This window comes from Naegleria fowleri, assembly GCF_008403515.1.
Source record: "Naegleria fowleri strain ATCC 30894 chromosome Unknown tig12, whole genome shotgun sequence".
In the NCBI taxonomy this organism is placed as follows: domain Eukaryota; phylum Heterolobosea; class Eutetramitea; order Acrasida; family Naegleriidae; genus Naegleria; species Naegleria fowleri.
The window spans coordinates 427,674-450,470 of record NW_025407944.1 but is presented as its reverse complement, the minus strand read 5'-3'; the positions used below and the strand labels follow the sequence as shown (position 1 = coordinate 450,470).

Sequence of the window (22,797 nt, the reverse complement as noted above, 5' to 3'; positions counted from 1 at the left end):
AAACACAACTCAGAAAGGTTGTGCTTGCAATTACAAAGGCTTTATTCTTCGTCACTTTCACTGTCGCTGGCATTGTGATTGAAGGCACTTGCTGTTCCAGGTTCTTTCTTACACTCAAGTGACTTGTCGAATTTGGAGAAATATTTGGCTACAAGATCTTGGGAAATATTTACAGGTCCATTGAAAATAAATAAAATGGTTAGGTTGTTGGCATTGTTAGGAACTAAATTAGGTAGTAACTTTGGTGTTATCAAGAAGGATTGTGGAATATCTTCTCCCTGGCTTGAATCTAACATTTGGTAAAATATCTTTCTTTCATTTACAGAGTCCATTCCTTGATTGATTTCATCGACCACTCTGAATGGAGCCTTGTTGAGCTGTTGAAGAGAAAGAAGGTAAAGAATGGTAGTGACACTTCTTTCACCTCCAGATTGTCTTTGTGCGGAAAGCGAACACAACTTTTCTGAGTCTCTAAACTTGACCCTGATATCGATCTCCCAAGATCTAAAATCTTCATCGTTACCGGTTAAACAAACCTCGCCAGAAATTCCAATGTGTTTACAATACTCCATAAATGTTTCGTTAATCTTGTCGACACATGTTTTGAGAGGTTTTAGCCATTTTTCTTTTAACTCATTTACCGTGTTGGAAATGTTGGCTACTCTATCCTTCAAGTTTTGAAGTTGAAGTTCTTTTTCTTCAATTTCTTTCTTTCTTCTCTCATATTCAACAATAGATGCTTCATCTGCCACAATTTTTTCAGCCTCGTCTTGATAGTGCTGAATTTCAGTTCGCAACTCTTCTTCACTTTCAGGAAAGACAGTAAGAAGATCTCGTACCTGTTGTTCGTCAAGGCCATTCTTTTGGCCGTATCTATTAATACGCTCTTCCATATCTTGTTTAATTTCATTTAAAGTGCTCTTGATCGAACTGAACTCAGATTCTAATATTTTGATGTTCATTTCCAGCTCTTTAGTACGTCGTTCTGCCTCAACTAACTGAACTCTTTTTTCTTCGAGTTCTTTCTTTAGAGATAATGCAGATAGTGGACGCTTGTCATTCTTGATCATCAAGTCATTAAATTTCTTACAACAATCTTTCAATTGAATGTGCAACGCGATTTGTGAAATCTTCTCTTCCTTAATTTTTTGATTGCATTTTCTTTCAGTCTCTTCAACATTGTCTGCAACTTTGAGTATATCCCTTTTTTGTTTTTCATAGTTAGCTATTTGTTTTTGAAGGGAATCATATTCTTTGAGTTTCTTCTCTGCTTCCTTTCTTTGAGATTCCAAAGTTTCTTTCTTTGTTTGATAATTACGTTCTTGTTCTTTTGCCTCATTCAACTCTTTGTCAATGTTTTGCTTCTCTGACACGAGTACTTGAAGCTCCTTATTGAGACTTTCTTTTTCGGTGAGATCAACAGCTGTAAACACTTTTGCCTTTGTTATGTCAAGCACTCTGGTGGAAGTGTTTGATGAATAATGAGATGATCTCATAAGATATTGCTGCCCTGGAACGAAAGCACACTTAATTGGAGTTTCTGTTAGGAAGGCCTCAATTTTAGCATTGGCACCACCAACAGCAACAATGTCAATTCTGGCAATTTCCTTTAAAACCATCTTAATGACATCTGGAGCCTCAAACGTTTGATCTAAATAGTGTAACATTCCGTAATGTTTTAGCCTTTCTTGAGGAACCAATCGTTGTGGTGTATAGGCATCTGGTGCACGATCAATAATAGTTATATTGTACTTGCACTCCTCAACATATTGAGTGAGCCTACTTCTGTCTTCAGAGTCCTCGCATACAAATGATCTAAAGACATATTCTGGTAAATGCATCTCGAGATAGTCTGCAAAAACGCTCTCAAGAACAGATATCTCTAAAGGAACCAGGTAGACAGGTTTGTTAAAGTCTCTTAAATTGTTTCGATACCATTCATAAGTTTTAACAACGGAAGGATATTTGCCCCCAAGCCTTTTCAAACGCTGATGCTTTTCATTGTCGAGTTTTTGAATTTTTTGTTTAACCTCTTCTATATCTTGCTTCTTTGCATCCAAAATTCTTCCAAGCTCCAATCTTCGATCTGTAATTTTGCTCATTTCTTCGTTAATGTTAGCAAGCTCTCTCAACTTTTGTGCGATGGTAGTTTTGGCTGATTCAGTATTGAAGGTGCTGAGTCTTTGTTGAAATTGGTTGATTTGTTGATCTAACTTTTGGATATGATGTTTTCTTTGTTCAGACTTTTGCTTAGCTGAGGTAATTTCTTGTAAAAATTGTTCAATCTTGGCCGATGAATGTTCAATCTTTTTGGCGATTTCTTCAAATTGCGGTTTCAAAGAATTAATCTTTTCCTTATCTTTTTTTTGTTCGTTTTCTAGTTTTTGATGTTGTTGTTGCAACAGATCAATCTCATCTTTAAGAGGACCGTTTTTGTTTTGAAGCACTTCATACTCTTGCTTCTTCTGCTGTATTTCTTCTCTAAGAGCTTTACCTCTAGTTTGCATCTGTTTAAATCTTGCAATTGGAAGCTTGATTGTACAAAGCTCTACTTTTTTGAGATATTCCTGTCTTTGCTTATACTTTTCAACTTCTTTTTCGGTTTGGCTATTTTTCTTTTTCAATGTATCAATTGTCGATTGAAGGGAGTCTATTGTGTGGGCATTCTTTTTAAAATCTTCCTGTTCTTTGATTAAACTTTCCTGATATTTAATGACTTCCGGAGGAAGAACTGCTTCTTGAGTTTGCTGTAATCTTTCTACTGGGGTTAATCCTGCAAATTCGCTGACTCTCTCTTGAGGAAGAAATTGTGTCAGGTTATCGAGTTGAATATTCAAATCATCAATTATTTGCTTAACTTGTTCCATAGATTTTTTGTTTCCGTTAATTTTCCAAGTAGATGTCTCTTTGCCCTCTTTCTTTACAAAAGTTCTTTTGATTGTGACGTTTCTCTTATCGTTGGTAAAAAGCTCGATTTCAATAAAAGCTTTATCTTTCCCGTGCTTGATATAATCTGCAACTTTAGATGCACGGCCTAATAATTTTGTACTTCCTGCTAATCCGACACAAATAGCGCTAACAATTGAACTTTTGCCTGGCGAAAGTGATTATTTGATGATCACAATTATTTTTGTTAGGAAATTTGGTCTAGCATCGTTGTTACTTACCTGTTCCGTTCGGTCCGAGAACAAGATTTAATCCCGGTCCAGGGAAGAACTCACAATCATCATAAGTCATAAAGTTTTGCAGTTTAATTCTATAAATGCTTCCGGGCCTCATCTTTGGTATTTGATAGGCTCCAACACCATTGATACCCTGATTAGGAGCAACAGTTTTTGTTTTCTTCTGTGAGGTCTCTCCATTCAAGGCCGTTGTTACCTCTTCTTCGGTGTTTCGCTTTCGTTTTTCTTGTTGTGTGGGTTTTTTGCGTGTGGACATTTTTTTTGAATGCTTTGAATTGGAGGAAATCTCTTTCGTGATGATCAACAACTGCTGTTGCAACGAAAAATTTTGCTACCAACAGCTTGAGTCAGAGAGAAGTCACAATAAGGACAGCGAAAGTTTGAATGGATGTATTCTAATGGCGAACCAATAGATCATATCAGACTTCGAGTTGCAAAGCGTTGAACCAGCGCTGAAACTCTGATCCACCACTGTAGAGTTTCATCATCCAATTAAAAAAATACCCAACTTGTAAACACCACCAAATGTCAACAAAATCGTACTCCATCCGAGAGTACATTCCTTCCTTTCAATTACAAATTCTTTTAGAGTTGGTGGACAGCATCTCCAAATTGGAGAACCTTACCGATAAAACTCAATCACAAAGAAACTGTGTCGAGAAGAAGTTGAATTTTATCAAACACAAATGTCCAATTCTTCCAACCACAAGCGTTATTCGAGGAAACCAACCATCATCAGCATCTTCCGTAAAAACTAAAGGATTTATTGAAATTCATGACCATCAAGTATCAACAGGTAGTATCAACGGTTCAAATTCTCATCATCACAACGATTCTATGAACGGAAGCCATCATCATACTACCAACAACAATCATCATCGACCCTCCGTGGATGAGAGTGATTTATTCACTGATTTTGATGAATACAACAAGACTCACAATTTGCTTTTATTGAGTGAGGAAGGCCAAGAATCTGCGATTGCTCTCGCCTATTTTCTCACACAAACCAAAGCAAAATCGGATCACACGGATCACATTTTACCATTGTTGGTTGGATTGGTAAATCATTTGCCACATTGCAAATGGCATCCGAGAGCTAAAATCACAGGCGAGTTCTTTTCCTATCATTTAGTGAGTTTATTGCGAGAAATTTCAAATGTAACAGATCAAGAGGCTCATTTGCAAACTATTTGTAAAGCATTGATTGATACTTGTTTAGGAGAATGTTACATGATTATGAAGAGTTATGAGAGCAAATGTAAGTAGTACAAATATATTGATAATGACAACAACAATTCTGCTTCTGTAGTTATCTTTGATAGTGAAAACACTGCTCGAGTATTGTACGGAGTATTTAAAGCCCTATCAGAAGGATTACCAAAAGGAATTTCAAAGGAGCAACTCAAATCTATTGCTGACATCATTCAATACTTTTTCAATATCACGTCATCCAAGCAAGCGACTGAGTTGAAGCAACTAAAAGCTTTTAAATCAAGACTTTTGAAATCCATGATTGTGTTGGTGTTGAAAATTTTGATTCAAACTACCTATGTCGGAGAGTTTGACGAGGAGTTCTATTCAAAGTTAATTCAAATAGCCTTTAGAAATTTATCATTAGATTCATTCAAAAGAATTATCGAGACAACATCTACACTTGATGAGTCATCACCTTCTGCTCTAGATACAAACTACAGTATCAATGCTTTTGGAAACTCTGCAGATCTTGCTGTTCAATGTTCTATCATGTGTCCCAAGTTCAGAAAAGATGTCTTGAAAGTATTGATTGAGTGTTTGGATTTTGCAAAAAGAGAAAATGTCACTCACCCTTCTCAACCTGCCTCATCAAGCACATCAAGCTCATCTCTTGTTGGAGCTCACACTGTGAATAAGTTCGAAGAAAAGATGTGTAAAGATATTGTTTTATCGATTGAAAGACTTTGCAAAGAGGAATCAGACAACTTTATTGTTGTCAGTGTTAAAGCATTACGTGAATTTGTCTCTGAGGACTCAACAGAGAAGAGTGAAAGCCTAGTAGAGGAAGTAACTCTCACATTGTGCAGAATACTTAATGACGACTTCAAGAAGAGGGGTATTGCGACATGCTCTTCAGCTATATATGCTATTTCGAACATCATCTACATGAACCCAAATGATTACAGAAAGAACAACCGTAGAGTAACAATTTTGGGAACCATTGCTCAACAAATAGATAATAATGCTGTCACTGATCTTATTCTACCTGTGCTCACAAGTCAATTAACAAAAAAGAAGAACATGGGAAAGCTTGATAATGTAGCCTTGAGGCCGTTGTCGAACTGTATTCATTTAGGAAATGGACATTATTTCTCAGAAATTGTTGAATTGATATTTGGAATTTATCAAAATCCTTTCCATTCATCAGAAACTGTTCTAGGAGGCTTACTCATTGATTCCATTTATATCATGAACAAAATGCTTAAAAACCACAATCATTTAAGATTGGCATTGTTAGTGAGACTAATCAAGTTAATTAATAGACTTGGAGGAGAAATTCAAATAATGAAAGAGACAAACGAGAAGAAGAAAGACATGCTCAAGCATATTGCCGTACTGATGCCTGCTGTTGCTACTTTGACAAAGTCATGCAAATTTGATATCGTTAACCACAAGATTTCTGATGATGAAAACATTGGAAATTTCCAAACTTTATTCCGTATAATGTGGTTCTATTTAATTATATTCAAATTTACTAATCCCAACGAACATAATGATGAAACTTATGAAGCATGCCAAACTATTGGTATGAATGGACCGATTCTCTTAAACGGAAATGTTCATTCTTTCATGGAAATCAACAAGGAAATTGAGGTTATTATTGATTCAAAGAACATGACCCAAGAAGAAAAATCATACCTTACTTCACAACTTGAATCATGTGTGAACGTTGGCAAAGATATTGCGGTCACTCCATCCTCTCTCAGGCAACTTTCTATTGAGGAAGTTTTGTTTTTAATATCTACATATAATTTAGAGCTTTTCCGTGCACGCTCCGGCTCTACCTTGAAGCACTCACTTTACTATCTTGAACATTATCAAATTTTCAGCAATCCTGTGGTAATTTTATGTTTACAAGCTTTGTTGAAGAGAGTTTTTGATCAATGGTTGTGCTCCTTCATCAAATCACAATCAAGAGCTGATATGAACAATATCATTGAGGAACAGTGTATTCTCTTGTTCAAGATGTGCATTCACAGATTAGAAATTGTACGACAAACTAGTCATCAATTTATTGTGATGATCATCAAGTTGTTCCCAGCTATGTATTGGAGCTCCAAGTGTTTGAGCGCTCTACTGGAAATTATTTCAGCGCTCTATGAAGGAAATGACAAGGGAAAGACAACAGATGTTATTGCTGTCAAAATTCCTTCTAGATTTGACCAAATTCCAATTGCCAAACCATTTTCAAATGAACCAACAAGGGAAAACACAGAAATAGAATATGAAACATTCTATCTCCCTGAGCATTTCACAGATCGCAATAAGTTGTTGGATGGATTTACTCGTTTCTCTCTTTCTTGGATCTCTAAATCCATGTCTGCCGCTCCTAACGTGACACAATCTGGACTTCAACATTACTTGATCAAATTTCAACAATCTGAAATTGACTCTTTGAGACACTTCGGCTATACTTTTGCTGTCTATCTTTCAACTCCTGTGGAACATTTACAAGCAGTGGGCTCTAGTAATCAACCATTGAAGAACGACAAGAGAGGTTTTTCAATTTTATCTGAAGATCAAACCTCATTAACTCAATCAGTCTCTGTAATGTCATTCAGTTGTGGAGAAGCAAATAGCCTAAAGCTCATGCTTGGCCAAAGAGGTGCAGAGTCAGAGATTGTTGAAAAGATAAGCGCTTTGCTGCAAGAGTATACCAAAGCGAGTGTAAGCTCCAAGTTCTATGAGTCCTTGTCTCATGTTATGAGATTAGCCACTGCGTTTATCCTTAGTGAAAAGCAACTGAGCATTGGATTGTTGCAGTGGGTTGTTTGGACTCCTGTTTACATCTTCACACGTCAATCCATGGAGATTGCTATTTATTGTTGGAATTGGATTTCAGGTTCAAGGGGTTATGAATTTACAGTACCTCTTCTTGCTGAAATTTCTAATGCTTGGCAATTCACAATTCAGAAAGGTTATGGTCTGTTTTGTGGCCATCACGAAAAGGATGATGCTATTGAATTAGCTGTTCAGTCTTCGGGTAATGCATTCACTCCTTCTTCTCGATCTATCTCTTCCATGTATGCTACTTCACACAAAGATACGTATCCTCATCGTATTTGGATTAATTATCTGGCAGAGAGATTCCAAAGTGGAGGAGTGATGAATGAACAAATAGTGGACATTTATTTGAAAATGTTAGTGAGAGCAGTTGAAAATATTGGAGATTTGAGCAAGGAACACTTTTCTCTTGGTACTCGGTTTAGATTAGCATCTCTTTCACTTCAAGTTTCAAGAAGTGTTATTGATTTGCAATTTACTGAGTTTGTTCCAATGGCAACCATTCTGCAACATCGAACGTTTGCTGCTCTACTGAATTGGTTTACTCTTCACCCCACATGGTACGATCCAGGATCCAATCACATGGTGCAAGAAGATCTCAAGGTCTTGTCTGATGTTCAAAAGCGTATCAGAAGAGAACAAAAAGAGTTGAATCGTCATCAGCCTCTTTCATTTGAGGAGAGAGAATCGATCAATGCAGCTGATAATGTGAGTGTCTCAGGAATGAGTGTCTCAGGACGCACTCGAAGTGTGGCCTTTAGTGTGAAAGGTTCTGTAATTTCATCAGCCAGTAACTGGAGTGGAAGTGATCATGGAAGTCTAATTAGCGTGCCACAGCTTTCAGATGTTCCAACTCGTGCTCTTTCTGATACTCGTACCGTTGTTTACTCTACATCCGGTGTTGATGCTATTTTAGATGTGCTACTTTTGTTGATTGGTCATGAGTCTGAAAGAATTACCATTTGGAATGAACCTCAAAAAGGTGATGAAGCAATGTCTTCTGTGGCTAAAATTTCTCCCAACAAGTGGAAGATTTTCATTGACACTGCCTGGAGTTTCTCTCCCAAGTTAGCCATCAAAATGCATGTTCGTTTTCCATTCGATTGCATTAGAGATGAATTGGAAAAGTTAGTTCGAAAATTCCCAAGAGATGCCATTCACATTCCAGAGGCAACAGATTATCTGGTCACAGAGGCAAATGTGAAATCAAACGTTCCTGAACTTAATAATTTATTGATTTGGGCTCCTGCTACCTTATCAATTGCTTTAAGATTTTTGAACTCTCCTTTCGTGGACAATGTTTATGTTCAACAGTATGCCATTAGAACTCTACGAAAATTCTCACCAGAAGCAGTGGTATTTTATCTTCCTCAAATTGTGCAATGCTTGCGCCATGATCACAACAATGCACTCAAGAAACACATCATTTCTGTAGTTAGAAGCAGTGTCATGTTCACTCATCAATTGATTTGGACTTTGAGAACTGAAATTGTTGAAGCTAAAGAGCTTAAACCAGAAGAGCTCCAAGATATTAAGCCAGCAGAGTTTGACTTGAGTGCCATTTTGAAGCCTTTCTACATTGATGTTATCAAAGCATTTGATTCCAATCAAATTCGTTTGTACAAGGAAGAATTCCACTTCTTTGACAAAATTACAACCATCTCTGGAGATTTGATCCCAGTAGAAAAAGAAAAGCGACAAGCTAGATTATTAGAGGAGATGAAATTAATCAAACCATCTCGAAACCTGTATACTCCAACCAACACTCAATACAAGATTATTGACTTGGATGCAAATGGAAGTAGAACGTTGAAGAGTGCCAAGAAAGTACCTATTCTTATTCCATTCTATGTGAAACAACGACCTTCTGGCGTTGACATTGGAGAAGACAATGAAGATGATTACAAGGACAAACCAATTGTCAAACTTCCTTGTATCTTTAAAGCAGGTGATGATTGCAGACATGATCAATTGGCTCTCCAAATTATTTCCATGTTCAAGAGAGTTTTCGAAATTTTAGAATTACCTTTATATTTATTCCCTTATCGTGTGATTACTACTGGTAGAGGTTTGGGAATTATTGAATGTGTTCCAAACTCAAAGAGTAGACATCAAATTGGTGAATCATTGCATGAAGGAGACAATCTCTACAATTACTTTATCAGAAAATATGGTAATACCCACACTGTGGAATTCCAAAAAGCTCGTCGTAATTTCATTCATAGCATGGCGGCTTATTCCATTGTCAGTTTTATTTTGAGTATTAAGGATCGTCACAATGGTAACATTATGTTAGATGAGGATGGACATGTCATTCACATCGACTTTGGATTTATATTTGACATTTCTCCAGGAGGTAAATTTGGTATTGAACAAGTGGTTCCTTTCAAATTGACAACAGAAATGTTGGCCATTATGGGAGAAGAAAAAGCAACAATTTCAGCTAGCAAGAATGATCCTTCCATGTCATCAAAATCAAGACAAGCTACCACTTCGTCAAGTGTGGTTGCTGGTGCTAGCTCTGCTAGTGCTTCTACTTCTATGATGATACCTTCAAGTACTCAATCACCATCTAGTGTCAACGTCACAACAACTACAGCTGGTGATGATAAAGAACACTCAGAACCCTATAATTTATTCGTGGATTTGATGATTCGTGGATATTTAGCAGCCAGAGATCATATGGACTCTATTGTTTCAATTTCACACGTTATGGTACAAAGTGGACTCCCATGCTTTGCAAAGGATGGATCAATTGAGCGTTTAAAACAACGTTTATGCGCTGGCAAGAGTGAAAGAGAAGCTGTACAATTCATCAAGCAAAAGATTAACGCCAGTTATCAAAACGTGTTTAGCGTTTTGTACGATATTTATCAAGAAAGATTTGAAGGAGTTAACAGATAATAAAATTTGCACCTTATTAATACAAAACATTTAAGGTTTACAGAATGTATTCAAGCATGTATAGGTCTGTTAAAACGTTTCATGTGGGCCTTATTTCTTTTGCAAGATATTTTCATTCACAAACTTGTACAGCATGAGCATGTCCCGTCGAATGTGTGAAAAGGTTTCTTCTGCATAAGGAGCCAACATTTCCAAATTATAGGCAACAATGCTCACAATGATAATCAAATAAGCCGAAATAATAATAAAAAGAGATGTCTTTGCTCGTTGATCTTTCATGGCTGACGAGCCCATTGTAAGTTTGTAGAAATCCTCCACATTCATACTTGCAACAGATTCCAAGCTCGCTAATCGGTCCTCCGTGGAGGGATGTGTTGATATCCATGAACCAGGTGATTCAAGTCCGTTATAAATGTACAGATGAGACATGGATTCATATTTTGGTAATTCCTTAAGGGTTGTTTTGGACTCCTCATCAGCACCACCATCATGAATACGTTTTGTATGTTTCTTTGGATTTGCATGATAGTTATTGATTTTTTGAAGCGCATCACGTAAGTAGTATGGATGTGTGAATGCAGAAGCAATTGCATCAGCAGAATACTCTCTAAATACAGGGGATCAAAAATTAATAGTTTGTGGCATCAGTTCCACTTACCTATGTCTATCATATGCAATTATAGGGAAAATTGTTTGCATTCACAAAAGGTCACAATGAGTTCGATGATGTCATTGCTCGATCACAGAGAATTGATCTCCAACCTACCTTGAAATGGCCAACTCCATAATTCTTCCTGCAAGTAATGTGGCCAGGGATAAAATTAATATCAAATTTTCAGCCTGTGCCACATTCTTGTTTTGTGATCTATTGTTGTTATTGCTTGCATTTGTCTGATTTCTGTTGTTTTTCGCTGTAATATTACGAGCAAATCTTCAAATGATTAATCATGCCAAAACACAATCAATGACACATTGTAACAAATGTCAATATTAAATGGCATAGTTTCCACACCATTCACACTCAACTACATGGTTGCAACAACACTTACTTGTGACCCAATGTAAAAGCACCAATCATTGCAGAAATCAAAGTACCAGTTTTCATATCTCCATTGATGACATGTCCAATTTCATGAGCCAATACACTTTTCAATTCCATATCATTGAGCAATTTTGCAAGTCCACTTGTCACTGTCACACAAGCACAATCTAAATTATATCCACATGCAAATGCATTTGGTTCCTCACATTCAATATAACACACGGAAGGCATTTTCAATTGAATACTATCGGCAATCTCTTTCACCATACGATAGACTCTCAACTTTTCAGGTGATGTCTCTGTTTCTTCACAAATTTCCACAGCTCCAACACTTTTGGCAAGCCAAGAACCTTTCGAATAGATGGCCACTGTTCTCTGAAACAAGACATAACCCAACAATGAGGCAGCATACACGGCACCCATGTAAGGCATCTCCAAGATACGAAACAAGACTTCAAAACCCACAGAACCCACACTTGCCAGTATGGTAAACAATGTCCAATAAAACTTAATGTCCCGATTTCTCTGTTCCATGACTGAAGAGAGGAGAGCATTACGGAATTTCAATTCTGTCTCTTGAAATCGGAGATGATGATGGATAGAAGAAGATGAATTCTCAATGTTGTTGTTGTTGAGTGAAGAGGAGGGTATGTCTGTAGAGGAGGAAAGCCTCGAGTCTCTCGTGAAAGATGTTTCCGAGGTTGATGCGGTTGATTCTCGGACAACAACAAGACTCTCATGAAAGGATCGGATCAAGTGTATTGATAATGATGATGAGAAGGAGGAAGAGGATGATGGATCATGTTGGAACAGTATATTGTTGTTAGATTTGATGAAGCGAGATGATGATCCAGGAGAACTAGGGTGTTTCATCTTCTTCTTCCAGAATTCAGTGCAGCCATTGCGGTTGATCTTCAATAACGAGGAACAACTTGGAAGAAGGCACAAAGAAAGACTCTTTCTCAACATTTTTTTTTATTTCACTATCCATGCGTTTATTTGTTCGAAAATTCAAACGTTATTCATGGCTGTGTGTGCAATTAGTACAGTTAAAGGTGGTTCATGTCATCAAAGTTAGTGTAATTATTGTTGTAAATTTCAATTATTGTTTGTCATCAAGGTTAGTGTAAATTTCAAATATTGTTGTAAATTTCAATTATTATTCATGGTCGTATACTCTTTCTCAACATTTTTGATTGGCCTTTCAATTCAATGATGTGGCTTCCTCATCGGTGGGAGGAAGATGTCAAGAGATTTGGTTCCGAAAGGATCATCATGTAAATGTCTTTCGCCTGAGTGAGAGTGTTGATCATTTGACATTTGAGAGCTCTCAAAAAATTGGCATCTTGTTGTGGTGATTGCATGGTCATCCTCTTCCGAGAGAGTGTTTACAAATAATAATTTCTGACACGAGAACTACTACACTCTCAATCGACATCATCCAACAACAATATTCTATTTGAAGTAGTTGTTGTTGTTGTTGTGTTGATCATTCAATTTTCTCTCATCAAAAACACCTTCCTTCTAGAATTTCATACAATAATTCCACCCTAAACTCATCATCCTCCTCCTCACCATTCAATTGTTATTATTATTCTTCTTCTTCTTCTTGAAATAATAATAACAACAACAAACAAATCATCATCATGGTCATTCAACGATCGGATTCCATCTCCTCAACCACATCCTCTTCCATCACCAATACCACTCTCACCACAATAGCCTCGGATCTCAATCACGGCAACCATTCATCATCATCATCATCATCAACCTCTTCTTCTCTCATTTCGTCCTCTTCTTCCAATACTCTACACTATGGAGATGTCATTTCGTTGGCCATCTTCTTCAATCCATTCCATCAGGAAAAGACAAGACCACATTCTCATCAACAACACCACCACCACCACCATGCGAGAACAGACTCCATCACGAGCATAACTTCAGATTCATCATCACCTCTTCTGTTACCAAAGAGCATCAATACTCCACAACAACCACAACAACAAACAAATCAAGAATCATCATCCATTGTGGGTTTCATGTCTGTGAGTGGTATTCCTGGACATCATCGATGTGGTCTCTCCGCCGATGACAGCATCCTCAAGAATTTCGATAGTGCATTGTTTATGCTTTGCAAAGGTGAAACCTACAGTGCAAAGAAACGATATCACAAGTATTTGAATTACTTTGCAAGTGCGGAAAAGTCAACTATGAGTAGTAGTATGAACAATTTGATGAATGAAGTGTCAAATTCCATGCTTTTGAAACAGAGTTCACTTTTACACCACAAAGATTCTTCACGTCCAATGACTCCATTCAATTCTCAACAGCATGTAAAAGCACAACCATCTGTCATTGCTGCCAATCATATTCAATCACAATTAGCAGAATTAGAAGAGAAAATGTTACGTGAAAAGCAAGAAAATGAAATTGAAAGAGAACGCTCTTGGGGAAAGCCCGTTTTATATGGAGAACGAATTCAATTATATCATTTAAAAACAGGATTGTTTCTCAACGTACTAAGATCAAATGCTGATTTGGAAAAATCATCTTTAAAATTGTCACTTAGTGAAGGTGATAGAATGTGTCACTTCCAATTTGTTCCTCACTTTAAATTTAGAAGTGAAGGAGAACCAATTCGTTTGAGTGATAAGGTCATTATTATGAACGAAAAAACAAAGCATAACATTCACATTTCACAATACAAATATACTCGACCTCTCATTGTGAAAGATTTTGAAAAATACGAAGTGAACGCTTCTCCTCATCCTGCAGATAATATTTGGATTCTAAGATTGTATCGATCGTACCTCCCAATGGCTCATGCATTTATTAAAGGAGGTGACGTTATTAGAATTATTCACAGAGATTTAATGGGTGCACTCTATCATCCATCCATTAATCAAATAGGATCAACAACCACCAATTCATTCAGCTCGCTTCATCTCAACCCAAAATATGCTCTTACTAGTATTACATCTCTATTTCAAATTGAAGCATTGGATAATTCAAGAGGAGGAATTATGTATTCTGCAACTCCATGTCGCTTCAAACATATTGCTTCAGGTCAATACATTGCTGCACGAGAGGTAGAAGTCCATGACGATCAACATCAAATCTCAACTACTAATCTATCAAATGGTAGCAGCAGCAGTAGTAGTGCATCATCATCCTCTGCAAGCTCGAGTTCTGGTAAGGCAGGTAAAACAAATGCTTGGAAGAATCTTCGCCGTCGTGTCAAGATTCGACTGAAATTAGTGTTAACCGATCATCCAAGAGATGAATCAGCAGTATTCTACTTGTATTCCGAAGAGGTTCAACATAACGAACCCATCCTTGCTCAAAGCTTACTTCGAATCAAGCATGCTCAATCCAATACATGGCTACGTGCCAATGATGTGTCAAAAGCTGTCCTTAACGACATTCAGACCAATCTCAGCACAGGTTCCTCCAGTAATAGCTCTTCGGCCGTGCACAAGTCGTCTCATTTAGTAGAATTATGGTTTGATGTGATACAACGAGAAAAAGATGTATTTTCTCTAGAGCATGTCAATAATGTGCTTCAGGTGAATCTTATCAAGGAAATTTATCCAATACTTGTAAATTATGACAACAATAGCCAATATCAGAGAAATGATATTGAAATACTGTTGAATGCTCTCAAATTAGTTATTTATCTGTGTACAGATTCAGTTCAAGAAGATCCATTGAAGCGAGAAGGAACTCCATACACCAACATTCAAAATCATTTCAGAGAATTGAATTTCATTGATGCAATTTTTAACATTATTAATTTATTGGATCCTACTTCCCAATCGTCCATAACTTCTCCCATCATGAACTCATCCATTGCATTTCCTTCAGAATCGCAATACCCTGCTCTCTCAACGATACAAAGATATCAAAATAACATCATTCCAATGTGCTACAGAGCCATCAAACAACTGGCTAAACAAAATTTGTTGAACTGTACACACATTTTGGATAAGTATTTCACAACTATGCAAGATCATTTATCAAGAGATATCGGAGGACAAGAGGTTTCGAATGCCCTGGTAGAAATCATTAATGACAATATGGAGGTGTTAGAGCAAATTCCAGGAGAAAAAATTGACCACTTTTTCAAACTCATCACCACGAAACAAAAAAAACCACTCTTTGTGTCGTTTTTATCCAATCTTTGCAGAAGCGGTGATCGTCCAGTGACCAAGAATCAAAAGCATCTTGTCGACTTATTGTCAAAGATTGATTGCAAAAATGTTTTCTATCTGCCAGACTACGATGACACGAATCGAACAATCCATGTCTTGAAGGATTCAGAGGAAGGTGACTCTGATCGTGTGCCACTCGATCAATTACAAAATACTGATAGTATGATGTACAGAATTTTAATTGAAGGTCTTCGTTTGTTGTCTTCGTTGTGTGTAGGTCGTCATGCTGCTGGTATTTCGTATGTGTCTCAATTGCTTCCTCTTGAATTGGTGATGGCTGTTGTGGAGAGTGAAGACTATGGAATTGAACTGAGATCAGCCATGTGTGGAATTTTAGAACATTGTTATTTGGACAACACTTCTAATGGTGAATTTCCTCCTATCAACCTTAGCCGACCCATTGATAACAACGACAATCCGACAACTAAGGGCGGAAGTAATCGCTTGCAAACAGAATTTATTGATTACAGAAATCGCTTTAAATCCATACGATTGTTTCTGGTTGAGTTTTTCAAAAACAAGCAAAATTCACAACTCCCTCCAGAACGTACACCACTCATTTACAATCTTGTGAAAATTGGCTACAAGTGCTTTGTGTATCGTATTTTCAATCCATACGCCAATGATACTGACTCACTCCAATTGAAAGCCAAAATAGACAGCTCGACCAATAAGCTGGTTGTGGAGGGCCAAGATGAATATTTAATTTCCATGAGAGAAATGGAAGAGTTTCTGAGTGTCTTGCTCACTACACTCGACTCTACCAACGACATTGGAAATATTAACACAATGTTTGAGGATATTGAACAGAACACATTTGTCATCAAGATCAAGAAAAAGATTCTTGACATTTTCCTTTATGCCATGGATCTAAGAATCGATTATAGAATTTCTCTTATCATTACTGCTTATAATGCAAGAAATGTGATTCTCATCACTGATCAACAATTGAATGATTTTATTTCAAAGACAATTACTTCCTCTGTTAACTTTTTCCAATTTGATAACACAGACTCAAGCAGAAATTTTGCATTCCCCTTGCTCTACTTGTTTAAATATCAAAACAAGGAAATCCCAGAAAAAGCTCTCAAAATATTGCAAAGGTCATACAATCAATCCAAAGAGTTAAAAGAAAATTTGCAAAAGGTCTCCATTCTTATTTCTTCCAAGTCAAGAAAGGCCTACAATTTCATTTACACCATGTTTAACAGAATTCAAAATTTATTAAGCACAAGTAGCTTTACTGGCGGAGATTCTTCAGATGATTTTGTAATTTTTAGAGACACCATCACACAGTTGATTAGAATCATGAAAGAAAATAAGGGAACTAAAGCAGCCTTTAGAAACTTGGGTGGTCATGATCTATTGATTAAATGCTTGGGAACTAACTACCCTGCATTTGTAAAGACTAAACTCAGCATTTGTTGCATTGAGTTGCTGACTGAATTTGTGAGAAGTGACAAGAAAAATCAAGAAGAGTTATTCCGTGAGTTTAGGTTCCTTCTTGAATTGTTATCTCCACAAGTGGATACCACTGAATTGTTGACAGAAATTGTCAGAGAGAATGATCAAATTTTGTTGAATAAGATTGATCCACTTCTCATCAAACTTTATCTAGAAAAGATAATTTCTGTTGGTGCTAAATCGTACCATTTGAACTTTCTGAGAATTTTAACTTGTGACTCAAAGGGCACTTCAATTCCAACCAACCAAAACGAGATTATCAACAACCTGAAAGAAGATTACAGATCTTTAATTGTTCTCTATAATGAAGAGGATTTAATGAAAGAACGGGAACGTATGATCGTGGAAAAGGAATATCTCAAAGTTGGATCTGATTTAAATTATCACATTAACTTGTTATATTTGCTAAGAGATTGTACGAGAGACAAAGTTGGGTTGGCAGAAGGTTCCGTTCAAGCTATTTTACCTTTTAGTGAAATGCTTGTCCATCTAACGGATTGTTTTCTCATTCCTCTCGTCAGAGATCCTCTCATGAAACTATTAACAGAATTATACTTTATCACTGAGAAGGAATCCACTCAAGATTTGTCAGATGTCAACATTTGGAAACTCTTCAAAAAGATTAATACTGAATTGCGATCATGGCTCGACAACGATGGTAAAATGAGATATCCCAAAGAGTTTGAGGAAGCTCACTATTCTGCTTATCCTCCATCCCAATTACATGCCATTTCTGAAGAATCAACTGATGATTCCATTGTGGGTAACGGTACAGCAAGTGATAGTGCTCACTCAACTCCAACACCTACTGAGTCTATTGATACTAACATTCAAGTCAAACGTAGTTTTTACAATCAGGAATCTCCAAATGAGGAGGTTTTTGTCAATGATAATTACGTTTACAAAGTTGTGTTGCCGTTCATTGAAAGTTTCTTTGAAAATGTATTCAACAAGAATGTCAACAAGATGCTTCTTCAAAAAGAAAATAACGAAGAAATTAAGGAAATTATTTACGACTTGCTTAAAAATGTCACAGAAATCTATCTCCATAGTGCTTCTCATAAAGAGGACATTAAGAGATGTCACATGGCGATTCAAAAGTTGATGGTGACTGCAAGTATCGATACCGATGGCAAATTTAAAAACTTGACCAAGTTAGCTGTTGCAAAACATAACATGACGATGGTTATTAAACAGCAATCCAACAAATCTATGAAACAGAAGTTTGCTGTGAAGAATATCGAAGAGGACTTTTTATTGAAGTACAAAATATTTATGGATGATTTAGAGAGAAAGGGATTCTTTGCAAAGAGAGAAACTAATGAATTACCACAGTTTGCTCAACTTTTGCAGCTCCACAGCGAATACTTGCCACGTTTGGTAAATGTCTTGAAGACAATGATTGAATTTGGCGTACCAAGAGACATGAGTGAGACGTTCATTGATTCCATTGCTACGATTGCATCTATCGTAAAGGAATATAACGCAAAAAAGGATTACAATTTCTCGGTGAATCACAACATTCCAGAGCTGGTGTTAAAACTAATTTGCTCAAGCAATATTGAATTTACCAAGTATGGACTCCAATTAGGAATTGAAACACTCATGTCTGGTAATATTGAAAACCAACAAATGTATAATCGATTGTTGAAAACTGGAAATTATGAAACCTTCTTCCAAGCAATTAAGAATAAGATTAAGCAGTCAATACTCGAAGAAAAGGAAGTGAGAAAGAGAGGAGTGACTGGAATTCTAGATACAGAACTAACTTCCTATGCTTGGGAAGTTTTGAGATTTTTGCAATTATTGTGTGAAGGTCATAACTTGGAAAATCAGCAAATGCTCCAAAATCAACCATTTAACCGTATTAGTATTGACCTTGTGAGTGAATGTATCGATTATGTGATTCACCTTTTCAAATATTTGAGTTCTTCAAATGTGGATAAGGTAATCCAAGCATTGAATGCTCTCAATGAGTTTGTTCAAGGCCCATGTGAACAATCCATTCAAACTCTCTCTTCCTCTTCAGGTCTCTATACAGTATTTAATGATATTTTGGAAAATGATTTTATTTCTGACAAGATGACCACTGCCTTTGATCCTGTTGCACCAACTGCACTCGGAGCATCACGTTCACAATCCATTCTTCAACAACGGGCAGCTCAATTAGATCGATTGAATCACATTACCACACGAAAGGAAATGAAACTTTTAGAAGCTGTCATTATTACATTAACCAGTATGTTAGAAGGAGGTAATAAGCATGCTCAGGCATCCGAGTTAAAATATTTGAATATGGAACCTCTCATGGAGAGAATGAAAGAATGTGCTGAAGTGTGTATTCCAATTTCTTTCATTCAGTCATTCCTTCTTAAAAGAAAAGAAAAGGAAGTTAAAAAGCTTTCTTCATCGATCATTGAATATTTCAAACAAGAACAAAAGAATACTGATGCTTTACTTGTTCAAAAATTGACCAAAGACTATGAATTGCTCTCAGATCAAAAATCTGAAAAGTACAAGACACTGGCAGATTTTATTTCAGTGAAGAAATCAAAGATAAAAGATTCATGTGAAGAAATTGGAACTGCCATTTACATGCTCTTGAAGTATTTAGGAGTGAAATTGAACGATAATTTAGAGGATGAAGAATCTGTACGCCGTACCATCATCTACAACTTTTATGCAAGTTTAACAGGTTCTATTGAAATTATTCGTGATTCAAAAATTGAAGTTGTACATTTTAAGAAGCCACGGATGTGTAACAATCTACTTGAGACCACAAAGGATGAATTTGTGAGCTCTTGCAATAGAGAAACTGCACAAACCAAAGTAGCTGATCTCTATGAATGGACCTATCGTGTGTTTAAGACTGAAATGCATCATTTGGAACGATATAGGTCCAATGAAAACGGTTGGGAGAGTAGAACTTGGAGATTTTTAGAGCGTTATTGGAAGTATATGAAAAATCTTTCTTTCTTATTCTCTCTTTTGATCAATGTCATTGTATTGATATTCTATCACAAACGATACGATGTGTTTGCTGGTTATGTACCAGTTCCAGGCATTGCCTATGATGTTTCTATGGCAAATGTGGTCACACAAGGATTCAAATGGAAAGCTGCTGGTATTTTGGTCATTGTTTTAGGTTTTATTCAATTGATAACAACGATATTACTGATTGTGACATATTTGAGATTTTTCTTAATGTTAAATGTGAAAAAGAAATTCCAGCTCAAGAAGGAAGAAACATGGGAATCAGCGACACAACAACCTGGTTTTAGGAAGAAGTTATTTTTGAGTATTGTTACGGATTTATATTTATGGTGGACAATTATTTTCCTTGGAATTTCACTCATTGGTTTAATCGTCACTCCTCTTGTTTATTGTTTACAATTATTTGAAGTGGTTACATTGAGTCATGTATTGCAAGATATTTTCTTCTCCATTTTTGAAAACAAGAAGAAATTCTTCTTGTTCTCTGTATTGACCATATTCGCCTTGATAGCTTATGCATTTACTATATTTGCGTTCAAGTGGGACCAATGGATCATTAGCAACACAAATGCATGTTCCAACACTATTTTATGTTTTGCCACAACGATTAACTACAGCGTTCGTTCAGAAGCGTTTTTGGAAAATATTATGGATCCCAAACCGCTTGATGTTTCACGTTTCTTTTTCGATATGGCTTTCTACTTTGTGGTAGTGGTTATTTTGTTGGAAGTTTTGTTTGGTTTGATTTTGGACTCTTTTAGTGAACGTCGTGAACACAGAAACAAATTGGAGAAGGAAAAGAAAGAGATTTGCTTTATATGTCACAATGAAAAGAATCGATTTGATTTACATGCTAACGAAGGACTTGATTTTGAGAGTCATATCAAAACTGAACATAATATGTGGAACTATGTGTATTTCCTTATCTATCTTTCTGAAAAAGAACGTGACGAATACACAGGTACAGAGCAATACGTCGAGCAGAATGCTGCTAAATTGTCCTTCTTCCCTACTCTTCGATCTAAAACACTAGAACTGGCAGAGAGTGGTGCTTTGTTGAAGGAAACTAATAGTCTTGATGACACAGACAAGCATGTCATGGATGAAAATACTCTCAAAGTCGACGAAAATGGTATGGTAGACGTATCAAATAGTGGCAAGTATTCTTCCTCTGCAAACAAGACGGATGATTTCGAAGCCATTACAAGCAATAAGGATAGCTTGTTGCTCTACATCTAAATAAAAATTATGTTCACATGTATGCAAATGTCGCCTAATCATTCTCTCGTCTTCTCAACTCACTATCGTCAATGTTGTGCTGTCTTGGGGAATGATTGTATGTTGATGAATTTTTATTGTTTGCATGTGGAACAGAAACATTGAGGAGTAATTTCAGCGGATTGGATAATGTGCTCAAACTTGGTCAAATATTGGAGGCTTGGTTCAAAATTCGATCTTATACTTTGCATAATCTTAGAGACAAAATTATTATTCACAATGAAATCCTTTACATTTTGCCCTGAAGTATTTGGCGATGCATGGAATTCGAATTTTACCCACTCAATTCCTTTGCAATACATTTCAAAAGCCTTTTCAGAATCTTTCTTTGATGCCAAGCGTTGTCCAAAAAAGTAATAGCACTCTTGGAAATGTCTATAACAATTCAGCTTTTCAGAATTCGAATTAAAATTGTCCATGTTAAGAGCTTGCTTTAGAAATTCAAGAGCTTTTTCAAAAACTAGCTGTGACGTTAACAATACAGTCTTGGGACTACCTTTAGAAATATATACACCCTCAATATATCCATATGTGTCTACAGTAATCTTGTTGAAAATTGTATAGAGACAAACAGCTATTGTATCGCAGGCATGAGATCTATGCGACATAGTATCTTCCATTTCAATAAAATATTGAAACAGTTCAATAATATGCGAATATTGGTTGTAAAAATCTTCTCCTTGTATTGTCTCTTTTCTCTCCACTTCCTGAGTTTTGTTGTTCACAAAAGTGTGGTCTATTTCAAAAGTTGTACAATTATTTTCAAAATCTCTAATTCCATATTTCGAATAAACATTCATCATTCGATGCATAAAATCAAAATAAATAATTTTGCATTCAATAAGCCTATTCAATATTTTCATCATGAGAACAATATTTCCTTGAAATTCTGCCTCATCAAACAAATTCAATAATTCACCTTCATCATAACCAGAAACATCTCCCAATAATTTCCTCGACAATTTTTTTCTCTTAGAAAGGGCCGTAATTCGTTTAGGTTTCCAATCTTCAGCTTCGTTTTGAGTAGTAGCAACATTCTTGTTGTCGGACTTTGAATTCAGATGGTTTGTTTCTTCTTGTGGCGTCATTTTTTTATCTAGAAAATCTTTTTTTGTCATTAAGAAGAAGGCGCTATTCGATGAAATATTGATTTAAAGAATTCCTTATTGTACTGATGGTATGAATTACATGAAATATCATCATCATCACGAAGGATTGAAATTCGGAACTAATCTTTGTGTGCCAATTTTAATTTTTTTTTATTAAAAAAAATGTTGAACAAGTTCGCTCTTTCATCTTCTCGTTTCCTTCTCCAATCCTCTTGCACCAAGAAAATTTCCAATAATCCATCACTGTTCTCATCATCGTCAATAGTATCATCAATTATTCATCATAGACAATACAGTAATTCACCATCCTATCCAAAACATGTGATTGAACAAAAAGTAATTGAAATTCTCTCAAAACATGAACATATAACAGCACAACCAACAAAAGACTCTCATTTGGTCAAAGATTTAGGATTGGATTCATTGGATAGCGCTGAAATTATTCATGAAGTGGAAAACGAATTTGTTCTTGAAATTAATGATGATGTTGCTTTCCAACTTCAATCGGTTCCGCAAATTGTAGACTTTGTTTACAAGGAAACTCATCATCACTAAATGTGTTCGAGGTGTAATAT

General features: G+C 36.2%; 6 protein-coding genes across 6 annotated transcripts; 3 read left to right on the top strand and 3 right to left on the bottom strand.

The window, feature by feature from the left end:
- Positions 1-41: 41 nt before the first annotated feature.
- FDP41_011881 (uncharacterized protein) lies at positions 42-3,438 on the bottom strand (the record flags this gene model as incomplete). Its single annotated transcript, XM_044702339.1, has 2 exons — positions 42-3,094; positions 3,168-3,438. 2 exons carry the CDS (start codon positions 3,436-3,438, stop codon positions 42-44), a joined length of 3,324 nt encoding a protein of 1,107 aa, XP_044566733.1.
- Positions 3,439-3,707: 269 nt separating this feature from the next.
- On the top strand, positions 3,708-10,124 carry FDP41_011880 (uncharacterized protein; the record flags this gene model as incomplete). Its single annotated transcript, XM_044702338.1, has 2 exons — positions 3,708-4,440; positions 4,492-10,124. The coding sequence occupies 2 exons, from the start codon at positions 3,708-3,710 to the stop codon at positions 10,122-10,124; spliced, it is 6,366 nt and encodes a 2,121-aa protein (XP_044566732.1).
- A 90-nt stretch (positions 10,125-10,214) lies between these two features.
- On the bottom strand, positions 10,215-12,135 carry FDP41_011879 (uncharacterized protein; the record flags this gene model as incomplete). The annotated part of the gene is made up of 4 exons (XM_044702336.1): positions 10,215-10,731; positions 10,783-10,788; positions 10,891-11,055; positions 11,174-12,135. The coding sequence occupies 4 exons, from the start codon at positions 12,133-12,135 to the stop codon at positions 10,215-10,217; spliced, it is 1,650 nt and encodes a 549-aa protein (XP_044566731.1).
- A 677-nt stretch (positions 12,136-12,812) lies between these two features.
- On the top strand, positions 12,813-21,074 carry FDP41_011878 (uncharacterized protein; the record flags this gene model as incomplete). Its single annotated transcript, XM_044702335.1, has 1 exon — positions 12,813-21,074. The coding sequence occupies one exon, from the start codon at positions 12,813-12,815 to the stop codon at positions 21,072-21,074; it is 8,262 nt and encodes a 2,753-aa protein (XP_044566730.1).
- Positions 21,075-21,187: 113 nt separating this feature from the next.
- FDP41_011877 (uncharacterized protein) lies at positions 21,188-22,201 on the bottom strand (the record flags this gene model as incomplete). Its single annotated transcript, XM_044702334.1, has 1 exon — positions 21,188-22,201. One exon carries the CDS (start codon positions 22,199-22,201, stop codon positions 21,188-21,190), a length of 1,014 nt encoding a protein of 337 aa, XP_044566729.1.
- A 183-nt stretch (positions 22,202-22,384) lies between these two features.
- On the top strand, positions 22,385-22,777 carry FDP41_011876 (uncharacterized protein; the record flags this gene model as incomplete). Its single annotated transcript, XM_044702333.1, has 1 exon — positions 22,385-22,777. The coding sequence occupies one exon, from the start codon at positions 22,385-22,387 to the stop codon at positions 22,775-22,777; it is 393 nt and encodes a 130-aa protein (XP_044566728.1).
- Positions 22,778-22,797: the final 20 nt, after the last annotated feature.